Source organism: Corticium candelabrum, chromosome 18 (assembly GCF_963422355.1).
Source record: "Corticium candelabrum chromosome 18, ooCorCand1.1, whole genome shotgun sequence".
In the NCBI taxonomy this organism is placed as follows: Eukaryota; Metazoa; Porifera; class Homoscleromorpha; order Homosclerophorida; family Plakinidae; genus Corticium; species Corticium candelabrum.
The window spans coordinates 4,470,920-4,490,919 of record NC_085102.1 but is presented as its reverse complement, the minus strand read 5'-3'; the positions used below and the strand labels follow the sequence as shown (position 1 = coordinate 4,490,919).

General features: G+C 39.8%; 2 protein-coding genes across 2 annotated transcripts in view; both read left to right on the top strand.

Moving 5' to 3' along the window:
* Positions 1-5,608, top strand: part of LOC134193719 (uncharacterized) — a 13,973-nt gene extending 8,365 nt beyond the window's left edge. The window contains exons 24-41 of the mRNA XM_062662554.1: positions 1,125-1,173; positions 1,248-1,347; positions 2,237-2,308; positions 2,376-2,471; positions 2,538-2,618; positions 2,675-2,725; positions 2,888-2,951; positions 3,009-3,117; positions 3,173-3,280; positions 3,337-3,415; positions 3,470-3,562; positions 3,668-3,740; positions 3,801-3,977; positions 4,153-4,320; positions 4,380-4,450; positions 4,517-4,622; positions 5,048-5,264; positions 5,357-5,608. Coding sequence (XP_062518538.1) covers positions 1,125-1,173; positions 1,248-1,347; positions 2,237-2,308; positions 2,376-2,471; positions 2,538-2,618; positions 2,675-2,725; positions 2,888-2,951; positions 3,009-3,117; positions 3,173-3,280; positions 3,337-3,415; positions 3,470-3,562; positions 3,668-3,740; positions 3,801-3,977; positions 4,153-4,320; positions 4,380-4,450; positions 4,517-4,622; positions 5,048-5,264; positions 5,357-5,468 — 1,826 coding nt within the window. The 3' untranslated portion in view covers positions 5,469-5,608. The remainder of the gene's footprint in view (positions 1-1,124; positions 1,174-1,247; positions 1,348-2,236; positions 2,309-2,375; positions 2,472-2,537; positions 2,619-2,674; positions 2,726-2,887; positions 2,952-3,008; positions 3,118-3,172; positions 3,281-3,336; positions 3,416-3,469; positions 3,563-3,667; positions 3,741-3,800; positions 3,978-4,152; positions 4,321-4,379; positions 4,451-4,516; positions 4,623-5,047; positions 5,265-5,356) is intronic.
* Positions 5,609-7,228: 1,620 nt separating this feature from the next.
* LOC134193718 (SCO-spondin-like) overlaps positions 7,229-20,000 on the top strand; it is an 18,236-nt gene continuing 5,464 nt past the window's right edge. The window contains exons 1-30 of the mRNA XM_062662553.1: positions 7,229-7,258; positions 7,302-7,384; positions 7,468-7,534; positions 10,290-10,372; positions 10,435-10,507; positions 10,572-10,638; positions 10,706-10,776; positions 10,847-10,912; positions 10,975-11,043; positions 12,134-12,303; positions 12,364-12,448; positions 12,532-12,613; positions 13,082-13,139; positions 13,216-13,315; positions 13,717-13,788; positions 13,859-13,954; positions 14,830-14,910; positions 14,979-15,029; positions 15,177-15,240; positions 15,299-15,407; positions 15,464-15,580; positions 15,645-15,723; positions 15,783-15,875; positions 15,943-16,018; positions 16,076-16,252; positions 16,316-16,492; positions 16,647-16,817; positions 17,074-17,250; positions 19,347-19,414; positions 19,474-19,579. Of these exons, the coding sequence (XP_062518537.1) occupies positions 7,229-7,258; positions 7,302-7,384; positions 7,468-7,534; positions 10,290-10,372; positions 10,435-10,507; positions 10,572-10,638; positions 10,706-10,776; positions 10,847-10,912; positions 10,975-11,043; positions 12,134-12,303; positions 12,364-12,448; positions 12,532-12,613; positions 13,082-13,139; positions 13,216-13,315; positions 13,717-13,788; positions 13,859-13,954; positions 14,830-14,910; positions 14,979-15,029; positions 15,177-15,240; positions 15,299-15,407; positions 15,464-15,580; positions 15,645-15,723; positions 15,783-15,875; positions 15,943-16,018; positions 16,076-16,252; positions 16,316-16,492; positions 16,647-16,817; positions 17,074-17,250; positions 19,347-19,414; positions 19,474-19,579 (2,818 nt within the window). The remainder of the gene's footprint in view (positions 7,259-7,301; positions 7,385-7,467; positions 7,535-10,289; positions 10,373-10,434; positions 10,508-10,571; positions 10,639-10,705; positions 10,777-10,846; positions 10,913-10,974; positions 11,044-12,133; positions 12,304-12,363; positions 12,449-12,531; positions 12,614-13,081; positions 13,140-13,215; positions 13,316-13,716; positions 13,789-13,858; positions 13,955-14,829; positions 14,911-14,978; positions 15,030-15,176; positions 15,241-15,298; positions 15,408-15,463; positions 15,581-15,644; positions 15,724-15,782; positions 15,876-15,942; positions 16,019-16,075; positions 16,253-16,315; positions 16,493-16,646; positions 16,818-17,073; positions 17,251-19,346; positions 19,415-19,473; positions 19,580-20,000) is intronic.

The window sequence follows — 20,000 nt, the reverse complement described above, 5'->3', positions numbered from 1 at the left end:
TCTTGAAACATGCAATCTTCTTTATTATTCTGTCAATCACTCTAGCATTTGATCGTTGTAGACACACAGAAAACACAGATCTCCAGTATGTCTTGAAGGTTGATGCATTTGGCTTTCCGTCTTCGTCTCCTGATAGCTGTGACAGTTTCTTCAAATAGTCTTCAGCTTTCTCTCCCCAACAGCCAAAATGTTTGAAGACTATAGGCACAAATGTTGGTGAAAACCTCCAGGCAAGAGCTCCTGGTCGTACTTTTTTATCTTTAGATTTTCTCTTCTGGTTGCCGCTGCTCTCTGAGTTGTAGCTGATAAACCTTCTATTTCATTGCTCCAGGGATGCGCTAGAGCAATATCCAATTCAAGATCCATCCCCGATGCCGAATCGAATACAACTATGTCTGATCTGTCTTCAGAATTGACATACCTTTCTCTGGGTTCTTTTACGTGATGTAATTGCAGTTGACTCAAACAGTCTAACCATGCTGAAACCATGTTGTTATGGCTGATTACTGGGCCGCCCCCAGTCTCACATGTTATTAGGTGGTATTCATCTGAGTCTAATTCTTTCCCACAGTCACACTGACCAGAAGCCAAAGGAATTTGGCAGCCCAGTCTCATCAAGGATGCCAAGCGGAAATTGCACGGAGATAATGCATGCCATGATGATGATGGTACTGTCAGGAGCCATGCTCCTGCGCCTTTGCCTTGCAAGGACTTCATTCGAGATTGGTCTCTAGTCTGTCTGTCTGTCTGTTTGTTTGTCTGTGTCTTGTCTGTCTGTCTGTCTGTCTGTCTGTCTGTCAATACATATATTTAAAAGTTCAACACTATTACATTCTGTCTGTCTGTTTGTCTGTCTGTTTGTCTGTGTCTTTCTATCTGTGTGTATGTCTGTTTATTTGTCTGTTGTTTGTTTCTAGGGTTAGTATATCACATAGTTCAGAGATGTTTATAAACTCTAATTGCAACAAATAAAAAATTGTTATGTTTCTCTGCTGTGTCTCTCGTTTGTTTCGAGGTTTTGTTTTTTGCTTTTGGAGCCATTTCTAGCATGGATTACTTATTTACATTGTTGGCATTTATAATAATAAAAATAAATAATAAATTAATTACGTTTGAATGTGCAGAAAGATGTAATTGTTCAAACGGAGGAGGTTGCATTATGTCCGCTTGGATGTAAGCACATGCAGTTAACTATTGAAACAACAACCATTGTACTGTGAGTGTATTGCATCATTTGTTATGTTTAGTTCCCGTACTGCCACCAAGTGGTCTTCATGCAGTGTCTCCAGTTTGAGAAGAGCACTGGACAGTGGCTTAGGAGCTTGCCTTTTCAATGCACCTACTCAGGTTAATTACTACACTTAATACCTTTATTTATACTATAGATTACAGTCACGCCTGTTTGTTTAAACAGCCATTACTCTCCAACAAAGTCTTAATATTTATGTTACTTAAAAGTGCAGCAAAGCTGTTGCTAATACATGCAACTGCAAAGATCAGATGTGACGAAGTATACAGCAAGTGTTATTAGGTAGCAAGCCTAGCAAGAGTTACTGATATGCAATGAAATATATGAATGTGTAGCCAGGTTTAGACGGCTGTAGATGTCTTGTAGTCTTTTTGTTGGCTGTTCAATAGGTTTAAGCGTTTTTATACATACATTGACTTAATATAATTGACTTTATATACACGCACACGCACATTTGCACACACACACACACACACACACACACACACACACACACACACACACACACAAATGCACCCACACACCGTGCTCCCACACACGTGCACACACATGTACCCACACACGTGCACACACACACACACACACACACGTGCACACACACACACACACACACACACACACACACACTGAACACACACTGAACACACACACACACACACACACACACACACACACACACACACACACACACACACACACACACACACACACACACACACATGCACACACACACACACACACTGAACACACACACACACACTGAACACACACACACACACACACACACACACACACACACACACACACACACACACACACACACACACACACACACACACACACACACACTGAACACACACACACACACACACTGAACACACACACACACACACACACACACACACACACACACACACACACACACACACACACACACACACACACACACACAAACACAAACACATGCATGTATGTATGTATCTATAGCTGTTTGGTGATCCGGTGTGTGGTAACGGATTTGTTGAGAACGGCGAAGAATGCGACTGTGGTTCAAATGCGGTACATGATTGTGATTTAGTGTAGCATGCATACGTTCCAACATGTTACATTCAATTTGATGATGTAGGAGTGCTCACTGATTGATCCTTGCTGCATCCCAGGAACTTGCAAATTGAAGCCAACATCACAATGCAGCACCGGAGAATGCTGTGATAGGTGCAAGGTATTTTCATTCTTCCATATTTTTCACACTCGTTTACATGTGGCTTTTACATGTTTTATTTATTAGTTTAAGTCGGCAGGCAGTGTGTGTCGCCCGTCTGTCGATGACTGCGATCTAGAAGAACACTGTGTTGGCGATTCCAACGAGGTAAGCTATCAGTCCAGTCTGCCTGTTGTCATACACTTATATCATCTACCTTCCAGTGTCCAGAGGATTTGTACAAGCGAGATGGAAGTCCGTGTGACAACAACAGTGTACGTGACGATACAAATTTGAATGCATTTGCGCATGCAGTAGTTTTCCAAAGTTAACCTTAATTTGAATGTTGTATTGCTGGAATGACTGGATGGTTGTCTGTGAGTGACATTATAATGGAATGTTGTTTCATTATATTTTGTGTCTATATACACTCACAGGGGTACTGCTATGAGAACCAGTGTAGTACTCTTGATAAACAATGCAAGTATCTTTGGGGCTCTGGTAACGGCTCTAGTCAATTGTTTTTCTCTTTTTGTGGTCACGTGTGTGATTGTGTAGATGCATCTGTTGCACATGATGTGTGTTATGATACTGGCAACAGACGAGGTGATGAGTGTGGACACTGTGGTGTTGTGTCATTCAATATCTATAAAGCATGTTCAACAAGGTCTGACGCCATTGGTTGTTATGGTTCCTACAGTTTGTGATTGCATACTGTGTAGTGATGTCCGGTGTGGTTTGCTGCAATGTCGAGGAGGGAGAGGAGATGGTGCTACAACAGGAGTGATTCATTACACAGTTGATCACCTGTTATATACATGTACATGCAGGTGAGTGAGGGTGCAAATAGTTGCTATAGAGACACACTAATTGATTCTTATCTAAGGAACGTTTCGATTAATGTTGGAGATGATATGCTTGATCTAGGCTTGATAGATGATGGAACAAAGTGTGGTGATAACATGGTACTCTAAGATGGTGGAACGTGCAAAACTTGATTTAATGTGCGATGTTTGCAGATTTGTATCTCGCATGTTTGCACTGATATTTCGTCTCAAAATATTTCTGATTGTCCAAGAGGATCTAATAGGCAAATCTGTTCGGGAAATGGGGTTTGTGTATTTATCATAAATAAATAATAAATAAAAATTAATTAACTATTTAATTAAATAAATTTCTGAACATACTGACTATCTTGGGTGTTTTGTATGCACTAGGTGTGTAACAATCGTAATAAATGCTCGTGCAATAATGGATATTTGCCTCCTACATGTGCAAGCAAAGCAACAGGTTGTATCGTCAGTGTAGTCAAATCTGTTTGAGTGGATTGTTTGACTGTTTGTTTTTCAGTTGCAATTGATGGACAGTGGGGTTCATGGTCTCGTTGGTCGTCGTGTAGTCATAGTTGTGACGGAGGTGTCAGGTCTCGCTCTCGTTTCTGTGACAATCCTTCTCCCAGCAGTGGTGGTCAGTCGTGTTCAGGCTCCAGGACAAGCCGAGAATCTTGCAACATAATAGCATGTCCCGGTATGAAGACAACTCAATATGTATCAATGACACGCACGAGTGTGTGCACGCACGCACGCACACACACACACACACACACACACACACACACACACACACACACACACACAGTATGTGCTGCCTAGCTTTCATAATTTTTGGTGTTTTTATTAAAGATTATATTTTTCACTTGTAGAGGGGCAGTGGAGTAGGTGGTCGGGATGGTCAGAATGCTCGAATCCATGTGGCCAAGGTACTCAGACACGCTCACGAAGGTGTGACAGTCCGTCATCAAAAACCAGTAGCTCAAAATGCAGAGGCAAGAACACAGACACTTTGTCATGTACGGGAACACAATGTCCACGTAAGTCAACAAGTACCTGTGATATCATTGGTTATTGTTGTTTGTTGATTACATGGCAGAAGATGGAGGGTGGAGTGAGTGGGGACAGTGGAGTGATTGTTCGGTAAGGTGTGGAGATGGCGGCCGACGGGTATGTCTATATATTGTGTGCTGTATTGTGTTGTTAGTACGTAATTGCAATAATTGTTGTTTCTAGGAAAGGACTCGGACTTGTACTAATCCCATTCCTTTGCATGGTGGTGTTGACTGTGACACCAACTTTGAGAGTGAGTCTTTATTCTGTGGCAAGTGCAACGGAGACGGTATGTACAAGTGCCCTTGTACAGTATATGTGAGTTTGTTTGTCTATCGGTTTGCCTCTGTGTGTGTGTGTGTGTGTGTGTGTGTGTGTGTGTGTGTGTGTGTGTGTGTGTGTGTGTGTGTGTGTGTGTGTGTGTGTGTGTGTGTGTGTGTGTGTGTGTGTGTGTGTGTGTGTGTGTGTGTGTGTGTGTGTGTGTGTGTGTGTGTGTGTGTGTGTGTGTGTGTGTGTGTGTGTGTGTGTGTGTGTGTGTGTGTGTGTGTGTGTGTGTGTGTGTGTGTGTGTGTGTGTGTGTGTGTGTGTGTGTGTGTGTGTGTGTGTGTGTGTGTGTGTGTGTGTGTGTGTGTGTGTGTGTGTGTGTGTGTGTGTGTGTGTGTGTGTGTAAACATAAATGTACAAGTACTATACATTTCTGTATTGCTATTGCAGAAACCTGCAACATTCCGTGTAGGTCTGAGACAGGGAAGGCTGGTGATAGCAATACTGGAGCTATTGCTGGCGGTATAGCAGCAGGGTTGGTCATCATAGCAATCGTCGCTGTGATTGTCTACTCTGTTCGAAGACGGTCTTCTGGTACCACAACAGTCAAACCCTACTACAGCAGCTATGTATCTGCCAAGACAGATGATGACTTGAAAGGATACAGGTGTGTGTGTGTGTGTGTGTGTGTGTGTGCCCGCGCGTGCGTGTGTGTTCTATATGTATGCGTGTATGTGTGTGTGTGTGTGTGTTGGGTAGAGCTCCGCTCCTAGATCAAGCATCTTTACAGGAGAGGCTAATAGGGGACAATATGGATATGGACACAACAACAGATACTGCCAACTGCCCCAATGAAGCTAGCACTCAATAAAGCAATAAAGCCTCATAGACAGTGGCCTCCAAATTGAATCGGCTACGCAGCAATGGTGGTGAACAGTTTGGGATTCTGTTTCTTTATCTCTTTAGTGTAAAATTCCGTATTTCTTCAAATAGTAACATGGTAACATGCGAGTTGAGCTGCGATTTTTTCAAATGTTGAAATTTGTGGATTACTATTTGAGTAGAGTTACTATTCGTACTATTTAGGAAATATGGTATGTTTGTTGTTTTATTGTCCAGACCTAATTAATTAAGTGATGATTAATTAATTAATTAAAATAAAATAGCAATTGTTGGTGTTTTCAATATCTTTAGCATTAATAATTAATTAACACATGTCAATACCACCCATCCACATAAATATACAGACATGGACAAATTATAAGAACACCAGTCATTTGTGTTGTGTATACAAACTTTGATCGAATATCTCTAACTGCTGTAAAAACAATCCTATTAATTAAGATTTTTGCTCAACTGCTTTTTTATTATTAGCGTTACCCCCAACTTGAAGAAAATGAGTTTGACCAGCACAAAATGTCTCTGCGCATGCGTTTTGTGGCAAACACTAAAAAACTTTATTTGTTGTGCGCTCAATCTGGTCTTTTCTATGGTACTTTGAATCACATATTTCATTATTTTATGGGTCTCAGTCAACGCGTTCTAATCAATGTGTAAACCATTCTTGTAGTGTCCACTGCAAAAAAGACTTTGGAATCTAGCACAATCCAGCACGTGAAGTTGGCGCATCTTTTCACCGTTTAATTAAATATGCAAACGGTTAGTTTCAATTTACAACTACAAACCACTAGAGTAGACTCTAGCCCTGGCCCTAGTTTGGTTTTCAAGGCTCTAGTCAAAAAAATAAGAAACTACCAATGATAATTATCATAAAGACTACTGTGATGTCACTTCAGGTGGTGAATGTTTGTAACAAATTAGTAATTATGTGTAAGAAAAATTCAACTGGAGCAAAGTTTGCAGACTTTTCCCGCTAAAACGCATATCCAGCAGACTAGTGAGTGGCTTCAATCTTTCCTCGTGCAATTTATAACCGGTTTTTAAAAAGCCAATAAAAATATCAGATTAACAAGGACTCTACGCCCACTTTCGCTATTAATCAATATCTATTAATTTATGTTTATTATTTTTCCGTTAGAATTGCATTATGACCAAAAGCAATCTATATAATTAATAACCTAATGCGACAAACAACCTAAATATGGTAATGATCGATTATCCTAGTGAGAGTAGGGTATCTAATTACATTTGATCTACATAAGTGTGCATCTAGGGCAGAGTGGCAGTGTCCATGTCTGTACAATATCTAAAAGTACACAACCGAAAGGAGTTAACCTAATTAGACTGCACATGACTAGACACGTGACATTCTCAGCATTATCAGGTCAGTTCTATTACAGGCCTACATCCGCTTGTCTCACTGTCATTGCCATTCGCTTTATAGCACAATGTCAGACACACGCTCAGTTTCTCCTCTTCTTCTTTCCCTATTTCTCATCGTTGCGGGAAGACAATCAAGTAGCAACAGTAAGTAGTAACACTATTATACTCTAACGAGCAACATAAACGGATACGTACCTACTTGGAGCCTAACAATGCGACTTGTTGAGGTGAAATATTAAAGCCGTCAGTCGACGTGCTTCACTATGAGAGAGTCGTTCCGATGGATGTCGACGGTAATAAAATTGCTACAGTGTCAACTCGAGAGGTTCGACTTGCATATGCGTATGCATGCAGCATGTGTGTCAGTGTGCATATGCGGTGCTGATTGGTTTCGAGAAATCGAGGAAAGTGTTTGTTATAGAGTTCCGGTCTTCACTCCTTGACTGCCGTCTTTAGCGTGCATACGTTTGGTAGAAAGTTTACTTTGGATTTGGAACTAAACAGGTGAGGACATGAAGAGCATGTGCCTGCAGACAAATTGTATTAGTAAATCAAATTTTACTTAACTAATTTTTTATTGATTAAAGGGGTTTGTTCGCTCAGGGGTATAAGGAAGTGCATTTCAAAGCTAATGGTGAAAGAGTTGTTCAGACAGTAAGTGGGAAATTTCATTTCGATATTAATTAATTTTGAAATTAATTGATGATGTAAGAACTAATTGATGACGTAAGAACTAATTGTTGACGTAAGAACGGATTAGAAGGCAACTGAATAAAAATTTTATCATTTGAGTCTGGACCAAAACGATAGTAAAATGATTTCAAACGTGCTTAATTATCACAAAGTGATGCTATGTGATAGTCTAACAGCCTGGGGTCATTTTACCTAGTTCAATATTGAGATGGAAAAATATTGTGCGTTTGCACTACGCAAACATATTGTTTGTAAATGCCATGAGATCTTACAAACGAAGAAGAGACGTCTGCTGTGTTTGCGGCGATCGATATCTTGGTGTAGCCTTCTTCTTGGGTGTGCGATGACTGCATGTCACTCATTCTCTGTGTATGCAGCTGTTGAGGTGCTGGCTGACACGTTTTCTAATGAAGTTGCATTTTCCATTAGTATGGACCTACAAGCAACTTTGTGACATGGTGTAAAAAGGCCTGCTGGACTTTCTTTGCTTTGTGTTTTGCTCTGCTGAATGCTCTAGTTTATGATAATGTTTCGTGGTGTTTTGATTTGTGTGAGATACACGAGGCAGCAAGCTTGAAAGTTGCTCACCACTGGTGGACTGAACCACTAATTCATTCTGTACCTACATTGCATGTTGTTCTTGCTATGCATTTGTGGGCTTGTCAGGATCAGAGCCTTATAGCTAGAATGGCTCTAGTCAGGATTAGTCTCGCGTAGCCAGTGTCGTGGTTTCAGACTCCAAAGGGGGAGACAGAATATAAAGATCAACATCTTCTCAGTCAGTTCTGTCGACAACTCAATCATAAAACCAAACATTTGAGACGAACCTGTAGAATCATTGATATCAAATACAGTCTTGCTATGTGACAGCAAAGAATTTGACGTGTCGATAGGCTTTGTGGTTGGAAGACTTCTTTGGGCTTGGCATCCAACTGGCTCTTCGTTGAGCAATCTCAATGCTGTCAGACAACAAAAACATGGTGACTGGTTCTCTTCTGTTACTCAAGTTATCAGTGATTTCAAACAAATTCAGATGGTTTGAAAACGAGATTTGCTGAGCAGACAACAAGTTTACCAGACAACCGTCGATGACGTCCCTCAGAATGTCAAATAACATATCTGCCCTTTCATTCTCCATTTGTCTTCATTGATGTGATCGACTCACAACAGTCTTCAGTTGTCTTACTGCTTTTCTTAGACTTTCTTTCTGCCGATGGAAGAGTGTGTTTCAGCATTTCTTGCAATAGTAAGTTAAGTTGAGGTATCCGTCAATTGAATGAGAGCAATCATGAGTTCAGGAAGAGTCTGAAGATCACAATGTGGCTTGGCAATGTTCCACTTTTAAAATGCATGAAATTGTGGATAAAGACGTTCGCATTGATGGATTTTCTCCTTTGTTGTCATTTTCAAAGAAATTTACAAATCATGGATACATCCTTAATTACCAAATCATTGGTATGGTTGAGAATGACTTTTTCGATGTCAGTCTGAGACGACCAAGTTTCTATTTCTTGAGCGAGAGACTAGACTTGCTTGAATCTTCATGATGTCAGGAAAGCTGGAAAAAATCGCTCCGATCTCTTCCGCTGGCAGAATGGATGCATTTCAACTGGCTGACTTTTCCAACGGCTCTTTACAAACTGTAATAATCACGTCCAGAATAGTTACCGGTACATAATTTCTCTCAGTCTGCAGTAACTCAGCTGCAATCAATCTTCTAGCATTCTCTTGCTTTCCTTCCTTAGTCGCCACTGTCTCATCTTGTTGAATGCTAGTCTTGCTTTCACTGCTTGACGGCTTTTCATCCTTCGAAAGTTTTGCTGGTGAGGCCGCCGATCCAACGGATGCATCCAACAGTGAGTTAATCACATCTCATCAGCACACGCAGCTAAAGCAACACTTTCCCAAAACCACTCTTGTTTAACAACTTGAACAGGTGGTGAGTACATTGACACAGTTGAGGAATCACTAGCCACTATGACTTTTAAAAGCCACAATTTCCTCCATATGTTGACGTTCCACGTCATCAAAGTCATGAAAGCATAAACAACACTTGTAGAATGGCACTTGTTTATAACATTTCATCTCTTCGTCTGTTGCAGTAAATGATATATCGTCTCTCCTTTCCCAACATTTGTGAATCCACTCGGTCGTCACTATAGGCAGTCCAAGAGCAACCGCAACTCTGTATATTGGTCCTGATACATTTATTCTACAAGTTGGGTTACTTTTGAATTAAAGTCTCTCTACACTCCCATCCATTGAATGAACGAGCCAGCACATTGCACTCAAATCCTCGCGAGACTTGAATCCAGTGAAGCAGATTACGCATGACTTGACAGTTAGCAGGCCTCGTCACAGAAGGCAAGGGCAATTTTTTCTCTGCACACAAAATAATGTATGGTGGTCCCAGAATCCTTTTTAACTTCCACAGACTACCAAATACAGAACCAACAGATTTTTGATAGAACATAGTCTTGAACTGCAAATACTATAATATCTATTTGGAATGTGTTTGGTGACATGTTTGCCTTAGTATTTGTGTATGACCAGGAAACTGCTTTATGTTAATTAATTAATGCATGTGTCCACTGCATTTAACCAGAATAGATGAAGTCACAGTTATAGTTAATAGCTTCCGGAACCTAACCTTGACACAACACCATATATGGATATTGGGGTCTGATGTCAACTTGCTAATTCAATCTATTTATAGCATGTTGATCACTGTTATTACCATGGCTCTGTAAGGGGCATGTCCGACTCACATGTAGCACTCTCTACTTGTCACGGTTTAAAGTAAGTTGCCAGTCAAATCACACAGACGTATACAACTACTTGAATTATATTTTTTCTTGTAGAGGTAGTTTCGGCTATGGACTTGATTCTGACACTCACTTTTATGTCGAACCTCTGACTGAAGGCTCAGCAGAAGTGAGTAATTAATAAAATTATTTATGCCTTGATACATTTCCAGCAATTGCTTTTAATATATTAGGATGGTCATTTCCATGCCGTATACAGAGGCAGTGACTTGTCGGATGCAAATGTGACTGCAACTTGTGGTATGGAGGGTATCTGCAAGACTACAGATATCTGAATTATTAGTCTAATTGTGTTGTATTTAAATAGGTGTTGGTAACACTAGTCATAGCTTTAGTAGTCATCGTATTGTGCAAGAAGTGAGGAAAAAATTTTCTCGGGTAACCAAACGTATTGTGGATTTTAGTGATTGTTGTTTTGATTTTGTGTGTTGGCTTCTGTTTTGTTTAGATTGAAAGAGATGTGCACACTGAGACAAAATATATTGAACTGCTCATTGTCAATGATTATCGTCAGGTTTGTCATGTGGAGGGTTCTTGTACGGACACGTTTTGAGATTGTTAGTTGTTGATGTCTAGTTTGTGCAACGTCGTACTGTAGCTGCTACAGGAGATCGAGCCAAACGTATTGCTAATTTTGTAGACTCGGTGAGATAACAGAAGTGTGTGTGTGTGCGTGTCTGTCTGTCTGTCTGTCTGTCTGCTTGTGTGTGTGTGTGTGTGTGTGTGTGTGTGTGTGTGTGTGTGTGTGTGTGTGTGTGTGTGTGTCTGTGTGTGTGTCTGTGTCTGTGTCTGTGTCTGTGTCTGTGTCTGTGTCTGTGTGTCTATGTGTCTGTCTGTGTGTCTGTCTGTGTGTTGGTGTGTCTGTGTCTGCGTTTGTGTCTGTGTCTCTGTGTGTGTCACTGTGTGTGGGGGGAGGTAAGGGGTTGGGTGTGTGTGTGGGTGTGGTGTGTGTGGGGCGTGCGGTGGGGGCGGTGCGGTGGGGGGAGTGGTGGTGGTGGGAGGTGCGGTGGGGGGAGGTGCGGTGGAGCAGATGGTAGAGCGTTGGTGATGACATCCGGGATCTTGTGTTCCGTAATGAGGGTTGAAGGTTCGATCCTGGTGGAGGTTCCACTGTTGCAGTTTCCTTGAGCAAGAAACTCACCCACACTTGCTTCTTTTGACTCAGGAGTATAAAATGAGTACCTGGTCATTGACTGGGGTGGACATGACTGCTGGCTTGGCAGCAACATCATGCAGCAGACAGGTACGTGTGGGCCTTGGTGTCCAGTCCCAGAGCTGTGTCATTCTCAGTGCCCCTGGATGACTCTGGCCAAGCTCCGGGTGGATTGTAGCGCTGGCCCTAAGCCTCTACGTAGCGCATGGAGGCCCTGTCTCTAGAGGCAGAGGGAGCTATCTTTGCAACTGACCTCAAGGTCGACGTCGAAAGACGTGGAGGGCTTAACATTTGTCCATTTGTCCATTTTTGTGTGTGTATGTGTGTGTGTGTGTGTGTGTGTGTGTGTGTGTGTGTGTGTGTGTGTGTGTGTGTGTGTGTGTGTGTGTGTGTGTGTGTGTGTGTGTGTGTGTGTGTCTGTGCCTGTGTCTGTGTCTGTGTGCACGTGTGTCTGCTTGTGTGTCTGTATGTGTGTATATTCACAAGACAAACAAATGGCTAACAGATGAAAAGTACTCAAATTCCACAAGCACACAGCACATACACATACATTCTAAATATTATACAGAGTTTGCTTTCCAGGTTTACAAGGCATTGAACACTCGCGTAGCTTTGGTGGCAGTCGAGACTTGGAACAATGGTGACAAAAGCACCATCACATCCAGTCCTGACACAACTCTTGACAACTTTAACGAATACAAGAAAAACACTCTTCGAAGTGTTTACAACCATGATATTGCAGAGCTACTAACGTACGATCCTTCAGTATTGGTCAAAAATCCAAATGAAAAAATTGTGTTGTATGTTTGCAGGAACATTGACTTTCAGGGCTCGACTGTTGGATTGGCTCCAGTTAAGGGCATTTGTACTGCTGGTAGATCAAGTGGTATTAATCAGGTAGGATACGTCTGTAGTGGGTATTGTGGGGGCTGACCTGCTGTAGTTTAGTTGTGTTGTGGTATACTAATCTTGTGGTGTAGGATACCAGCACTGTGGATAGTGTTGCTGCCATTATGGCACACGAAATGGGACATAATCTTGGAATGGCACACGACGATGGACGTGAGAATTTAATAGTCTTTGGGTCTCAAAATAAGTTATTAATTAATAAATTAGTTTTGTTATTAGTTGTATTGTTTATTTATTATTTATTATTAATTAATTATTTTTGTTATTTATTATTAGTTTTTAAATTAATCAATTAATTAGTTTTGTTATTAGTTGTATTGTTTATTTATTTATTATTAATTAATTAATTTGTTATTATGATTGCATGGCCAGGATCAAGTCATGACTATCAGACACCAAACTTCCATTTTTCTGTACAACATTTCTGTTTGTTTTTTTTGTTTGTTTGTTTGTCTCCCTGTTGGTATGTCACATAGTTCTAGACGTTCATGAACTCTAATTAAAACAATGAAAATTATGTCTGCCTGTTGTGTGACTCTGTATTTGTGGTGATATTTGGTGTTTGCTTTATGGATTACTTATTTACATTGTTGTCATTCGTTATACTTTTTGAATGTGCAGGAAGCTGTACATGTTCACAATCAAACGGACAAGGTTGCATTATGGCTGCAGTGAGTGGGTAAGCATATGCATAACTATCATATTGAAACAACAAGCATATTGTACTGTGAGTGTATCATATCATTTATGTTTAGTCCGACTCCTTCAACCAAGTGGTCTTCGTGTAGCGCCTCAGATTTGAGAGATGCACTGGACGATGGCATAGGGACTTGCCTTTTTAATACACCTACTCAGGTTGTGTGTGTGTGTGTGTGTGTGTGTGTGTGTGTGTGTGTGTGTGTGTGTGTGTGTGTGTGTGTGTGTGTGTGTGTGTGTGTGTGTGTGTGTGTGTGTGTGTGTGTGTGTGTGTGTGTGTGTGTGTGTGTGTGTGTGTGTGTGTGTGTGTGTGTGTGTGTGTGTGTGTGTGTGTGTGTGTGTGTGTGTGTGTGTGTGTGTGTGTGTGTGTGTGTGTGACAGAGTATATACAGTAACTGTTCTTAGGTAGCAAGTCTAGCATATGAATGTGTAGCCAACCTTTAGATTTAGAAGGCTGTATGTGTCTAATAAAGTCTCTATGTTGGCTGTTCAATACGCTTAAGTATTCGTATGTACACATTGACTTTATATATTAAATTGACTTATCCACATATTTCTAGCTGTTTGGTGATCCTGTGTGTGGCAATGGATTCATAGAGAATGGAGAGGAATGTGACTGTGGTTCAAATGCGGTACGTGATTGTGACTGTGATTTAGTGTTGCATGCATACGTTCTAATAACATGTTAATTTGGTGTGGCAGGAGTGCGCCCTGAATGATCCTTGCTGCACCCCAGGAACTTGCAAATTGAAGTCAACATCACACTGCAGCACTGGAGAATGCTGTGATAAGTGCAAGGTATTGTCATAGCCGTTCTTCCATATTTTCTAGGCTTGAGAGTCCCAGGTTCGTACATAGGGGGTGGGTGGGTGTTCGAGAGGTGAGAACAAACTGACCCACTTCAGTCTGAGGTCCGCTCCTACTGTATACGACCAATCTGCATGCAATATTTGCACCAGATGCCAGTGTTGCCGACCTTATTTATAGCTGGTACCAAAATAGTGGCGCTTTCCGGTACCACTTGATTAATATTAATAGTGATATCAGCAAATCGACCAAGTCCAAAAATTAGATAATTGGTCAAGTCGAGCAAACTGCTCTAAACGGTGCTTTCAAATAAATGATGCAAATGCTCTATACAATGATAGCTGTTTATCTGTGGTTAAAATTATAATTAATACCAATGACTTTCACACCAGGCCTGCATGGTGCCACAATTTTGAATCCTGGTGCCACCATGGCAACGGCATCCCTAGATGAAGCTGTAACTGCTAAAACCCTGTTCCAGATAAGCAGATTTAGACTCCAAAACCCCTCGGCACGCAATGTGCAGTGTTTATCAGTATTACATTTATACTATACATATTTACCAATGTCTTCCAATAGACCTGTAATTAATAAATAAAATCACTAGAATAGGTTAATTAAACTGACTGGGAGGTTCACTAAAGCACTGAAAGAACCGACCCACTAAATGCACCAGGTACACCCCCTGAGTCCAGCCGGTCTGTCTCCCTTATTGAGGCAAAAGACAGGGGTCAGCAGACTGGACCCCTTGGGTCTAATATTTTTTAAACTTTTTGTTACGTGTGGCTTTTACACCATCATATATGCTTGTGACATTTTATATAGTAACTGTTAATGTCTTTCACATATTGTGTTTTATTTATTAGTTTAAGTCGGCCGGCAGTGTGTGTCGTCAGTCTGTCAACGACTGCGATCTAGAAGAACACTGTGTTGGCAATTCGAAGGACGTAAGCCATCAGTCTAATGTTTCAGTCTGCCTGTTGTCATACATGCACTTACATCATTTATCTCACAGTGTCCAGAGAATTTGTACAAGCAAGATGGAATTACGTGTGACAACAACAATGTACGTAACGACACAAATTTGAATGCATTTGTGCATGCAGTAGTTTACAGAGTTAGCCTCGTTTCTGAATGTTGTATCGCTGGCATAATAAGGCTAGCTGGTTATCTGTGAGTGATGAGTGATGTTTATGTTTGTGTCAACACACAGGCGTACTGCTACGATGGCCAGTGTAATACTCTTGATAAACAATGCAAGTATCTTTGGGGCTCTGGTAATGCCTTTATAGTTAACTGTTTCCCTGTTTTGTGGTCACGTGTGTGATTTTGTAGGTGCATCTGTTGCAAATGATGTGTGTTATGATACGGCCAACAAACGAGGTGATCCGTATGGACATTGTGGTGTTACACCGTCCAATGTCTATAGAAAGTGTTCAACAAGGTCCGACGCCATCGATTGTCGCGATTCCTAGCAGTTTGTGATTGCATACTGTGTAGTAATGTTCAATGTGGTTTGCTGCAATGTCAAGGAGGTGGACGGTTTCCAGTTCTTGGAGGCGGAGCCACAACAAGAACGATTCAGTACACAATTAATCGGCAGGTGTATACATGCCAGTGAGTGATGGTTTATAGTACTGTTTCATGGCAGTGAGGACACACTGATTGGTAATTATTTAAGGGGTGCTTCGGTTGATCTCGGAGATGATGCTCGTGATCCAGGCTTGGTAAATGATGGAACAAAGTGTGGAGATAAGAAGGTGCATGCTCTACTGTGATGGTGGAACTCGTGGCTTGGCTTAACGTGCGACGTTTGCAGATTTGTATCTCACATGTTTGCACTGATATTGCGTCTCGGAATATACCCGCTTGTCCAAGAGGATCTAATAGGCAAATCTGTTCAGGAAATGGGGTTTGTGTATTTACCTTAATTGAATGTGTGAATCTACTGACCATCTTGGGTGTTGTGTATGCGCTAGGTGTGTAACAACCTCAATAAATGCTCATGCAATAATGGATATTTGCCTCCTACATGTGCAAGCAAGGGAACCGGCTGTATGCTCGGTGTAGTCAAATCTGTTTGAGTGGATTGTTTGACTGTTTGTTTTTCAGTTGCAATTGATGGACAGTGGGGTTCGTGGTCTCGTTGGTCATCGTGTAGTCGTAGTTGTGACGGAGGTGTCAGGTCTCGCTCTCGTTTCTGTGACAATCCTTCTCCCAGCAGTGGTGGTCAGTCGTGTTCAGGCTCTAGGACAAGCCGAGAATCTTGCAACACAATAGCATGTCCCAGTATGGTGACTAAGTATATTATCTACGTGCTGCTTGCTGTGATATTTTGGTGTTTATTATTAGGGATTGTTGATGGGGTATGGAGCAGTTGGAGCAGCTGGTCTGCTTGTAGTAAGACGTGTAATTCTGGTATTCAGTATCGTTCCCGCAGCTGTACAAACCCTTCTCCACAAAATGGTGGGGCTCCATGCTCAGGGAGAGCAACATCATCACAAACTTGTAACAGTCGAGGTTGCCCAGGTAACAGAGTTTTGAGGTTATGTAGAACATCGAGCTTACACACACATACACACACACACACACACACACACACACACACACACACACACATGCACGCACACACAATTTTCTATTGACTTTCATTAATCATTGCTTATGTTACATACAATTTTAGTCAATGGTGGCTGGAGTGGTTGGAACTCATGGTCTGCATGTTCAAGAACATGTAATACTGGAAGCAGAACTCGTACTCGCAATTGTGACAATCCTCTTCCTCGAAATGGAGGCAGTAGTTGCACAGGCAGTTCATCACAGCGTCAGTCGTGCAACAGGCAGTCTTGCGTAGGTGAGCAGTGGAAGTGAAGTACTAAATTTATTAATGTAATGACTACGTGGCTTAGTATCTATCTTACAGACTAACCAGCAATGCAACATGGAGCGCATGTGCACGCATGCGGGTGTGTGCGCGTGCACACACACACACACACACACACACACACACACACACTGACTCACATGACGATTACTGATAAGGCCAATTTTGCATCATTATTTGTGCTTTGTAACAACAGTCTGTTGCTTATTTTGCGTATTTTAATTAGTTGTGACGAATGGACAGTGGAGTACATGGTCAAGATGGCTCCCATGTACAGCATCATGTGGTTCAGGCACTCAGTCACGTTCTAGACAATGCAACAACCCACCACCTCAGAACGGTGGGACACGATGCCGTGGCAGTTCCACAGGTCAACGATCTTGCCACGGAGCAAGGTGTCCAAGTAAGTCACACAATTGCTTTCTGCTAATGATTATTGCTGTGCTTGTTTACGATTCCTTTCTGAGTGCATCTATCACATGTATAGTGACAACTGATTGTTGACGAATGAATGGTCAGACCAATAATAAAAAAGGGAAAACAGAAAATAGAATATAAGAATTAAAATATTAATTAAATATTAAAAATGTAGAAAATAAAATAAAAATATAAAATATAAAATATAAAAAAACAAATATAAAAAATATAAAATATAAAATATAAAAAATATAAAAATAAAAATATGTAAAATATAAAAAGTAAAAATAAAAACAATAAAAAATAAAAATAAAAAATATGTAAAATATGAAATATGAAATATAAATATATATATATAAAATAAAAAATATGTAAAGTATAAAAATAGAAAATATGAAAAATGTAAAATATAAAAATATAGAATATAAAATATAAAATATAAAAAATATGTAAAGTATAAAAAAATATAAAAAAATGTAAAAAAAATAAAAAAATAAAAATGAAAATAAAAATATAAAATATAAAAAATTAGAAAATATAAGAAAATAAAAATATAAAAAATTAAAAATAGAAACTATAAAAAATATAAATAGAAAAGATAGAAAATAGAAAAAATAAGAAATTTAAAAATAGAAAATATGAAAGCTATAAAATTTTCTTAAAAATTTATAAAACATAAAAATTAAAAAAAGAAATATGTAAAATATAAAAAATATAAAAAATAGAAAATATTAAATGTGAAAAATCTAAAAAATAAAAATAGAAAATGGAAAATATAAAAATAGAAAATAGAAAAATAGAAAAATAGAAATATAAAAATAAGAAATAAAAATTAAAACAAAAATAGTAAAAAATAAATAATAAATAAATAAAATGATACAAAAAACAATAAAATAATACAAAATAGAATAGTATAAATAAAATAACTAAAATTAAAATAATAAAAATAAGTAATAAATAAATAATAATAAAAATAATTAAATAAATAAAATAATACAAAAGAAAATAGTATAAATAAAATAATAAAAATTGAAATAATAAAAATTAATAATAAATAAATAATGATAAAAAATAAAAATTACAAACTAGAATAGTAAAAATAAAATAATAAAATTTAAAATAAAAATAATAAATAATAAATAATAATATGGCACAAGATTCTACATCGTGATGTCAGTCCTACTTGCCGCATGTGCAGTGTAGGCCTGGAAACAGTCGACCACATTGTGGCAGACTGTAGTGTTTTGGCACTGATGGACTACACTGATCGACACAATCAGGTGGCCTCCATCATTCACTGGGATGTTTGTCGCCATTTTGGGGTTCCAGTGGAGAGCAGATGGTACCGGCATCATCCTTATAGGATTGTGAAGACAAATGACATTACTATGATGTGGGATACCACCATCCCCACTGCCAGGAAAATCAAATCCAATCGTCCAGACATCTGTCTCAGAAATAGGAAGACAAACACTTGTCTTCTTATTGATATCAGCTGTCCTGCTGATGGCAACATTTGCAAGAAACATGCTGAGAAGTTGGCGAAGTACAGCGACTTGCGAGTGGAGATAAGCCGCATGTGGTATTGTCGAACACTGGTGGTTCCGATGGTCTTGGGAGCTTTGGGCACAGTGCATGCAGGTATTGCACGGTGGCTGGACATTATTCCAGGTCATCACAACCTACAGCACTTACAGAAAACAGTGCTTCTGGGATCTACTCGGATCCTTCGTAAAGTCATGTCTTCTTTCTAGACAGCCGTGATGGCCTAAGTACTTCTGAAGCAGAATTTGCTTCCGGTACTTGTAATAGACTTTACAAACCAGACTGATCTGGTTGAGCACAACATACATAAATAATAACAATCAAAACATCTAGCAATTGCTGTTAGTAACTGTGTGCTACACTAAAGCACAGCTGGTCTGGTCTGTAGCAAGAGTAAAAACGTGTGTTTTAGTAAAGTATTTTTGATGTGCAACCTTTACGCTAGTAAACTAGTCTGGAGGTTGTATAATTTGTTCTAAGTACATTTGAAGTGGTCACTACTGTGTTGCTTCACATGTATTTATTTTGTTCAATTAGGAAATGGTGGCTGGAGTACTTGGGAGAAGTGGAGTTCTTGTCCTGTATCTTGTGGTGGTGGCTATAGAGTATGTTTTGCAGAGCACTGATTTGGTTGGATTTGCTATTTTTGTTTGTGTGTGTACAGATACGTACTCGAGCTTGCACCAATCCGTTTCCTCAGTTTGGTGGTGCAGTATGCCCTAACGCTGATGCTATACAGCGCTCACTGTGCAATACGGCAAACTGCAATTGTAAGAAAATGCTGTGTGTGTTTGTCTATCTGTTTGTTTGTTTGTGTGTGTGTGTGTGTGTGTGTGTGTGTCTGTCTGTCTGTCTGTCTGTCTGTCTGTCTGTCCGTATTTTTCATATATTTTCATAAATGAATGTTATTACAACCAAAACTATTTAAAATGTTTCGGAGACCCAATAGGGTCAATACACCTCAAAAACTAATATACGCAAAACTGAGTATGATAGTTCTTTACATTGCTAGAACTCATAGATAAAAGGTGTGATAGTTTTCTTGCAATAGTCTTAGCATTGCAACGTTGTAGCACTGTTGAGAATCATTTTCTCAACAGCGTCTGTTCGTGTGTGTGTGTGTGTGTGTGTGTGTGTGTGTGTGTGTGTGTGTGTGTGTGTGTGTGGCTGTCTGTCTGTCTGTCTGTCTGT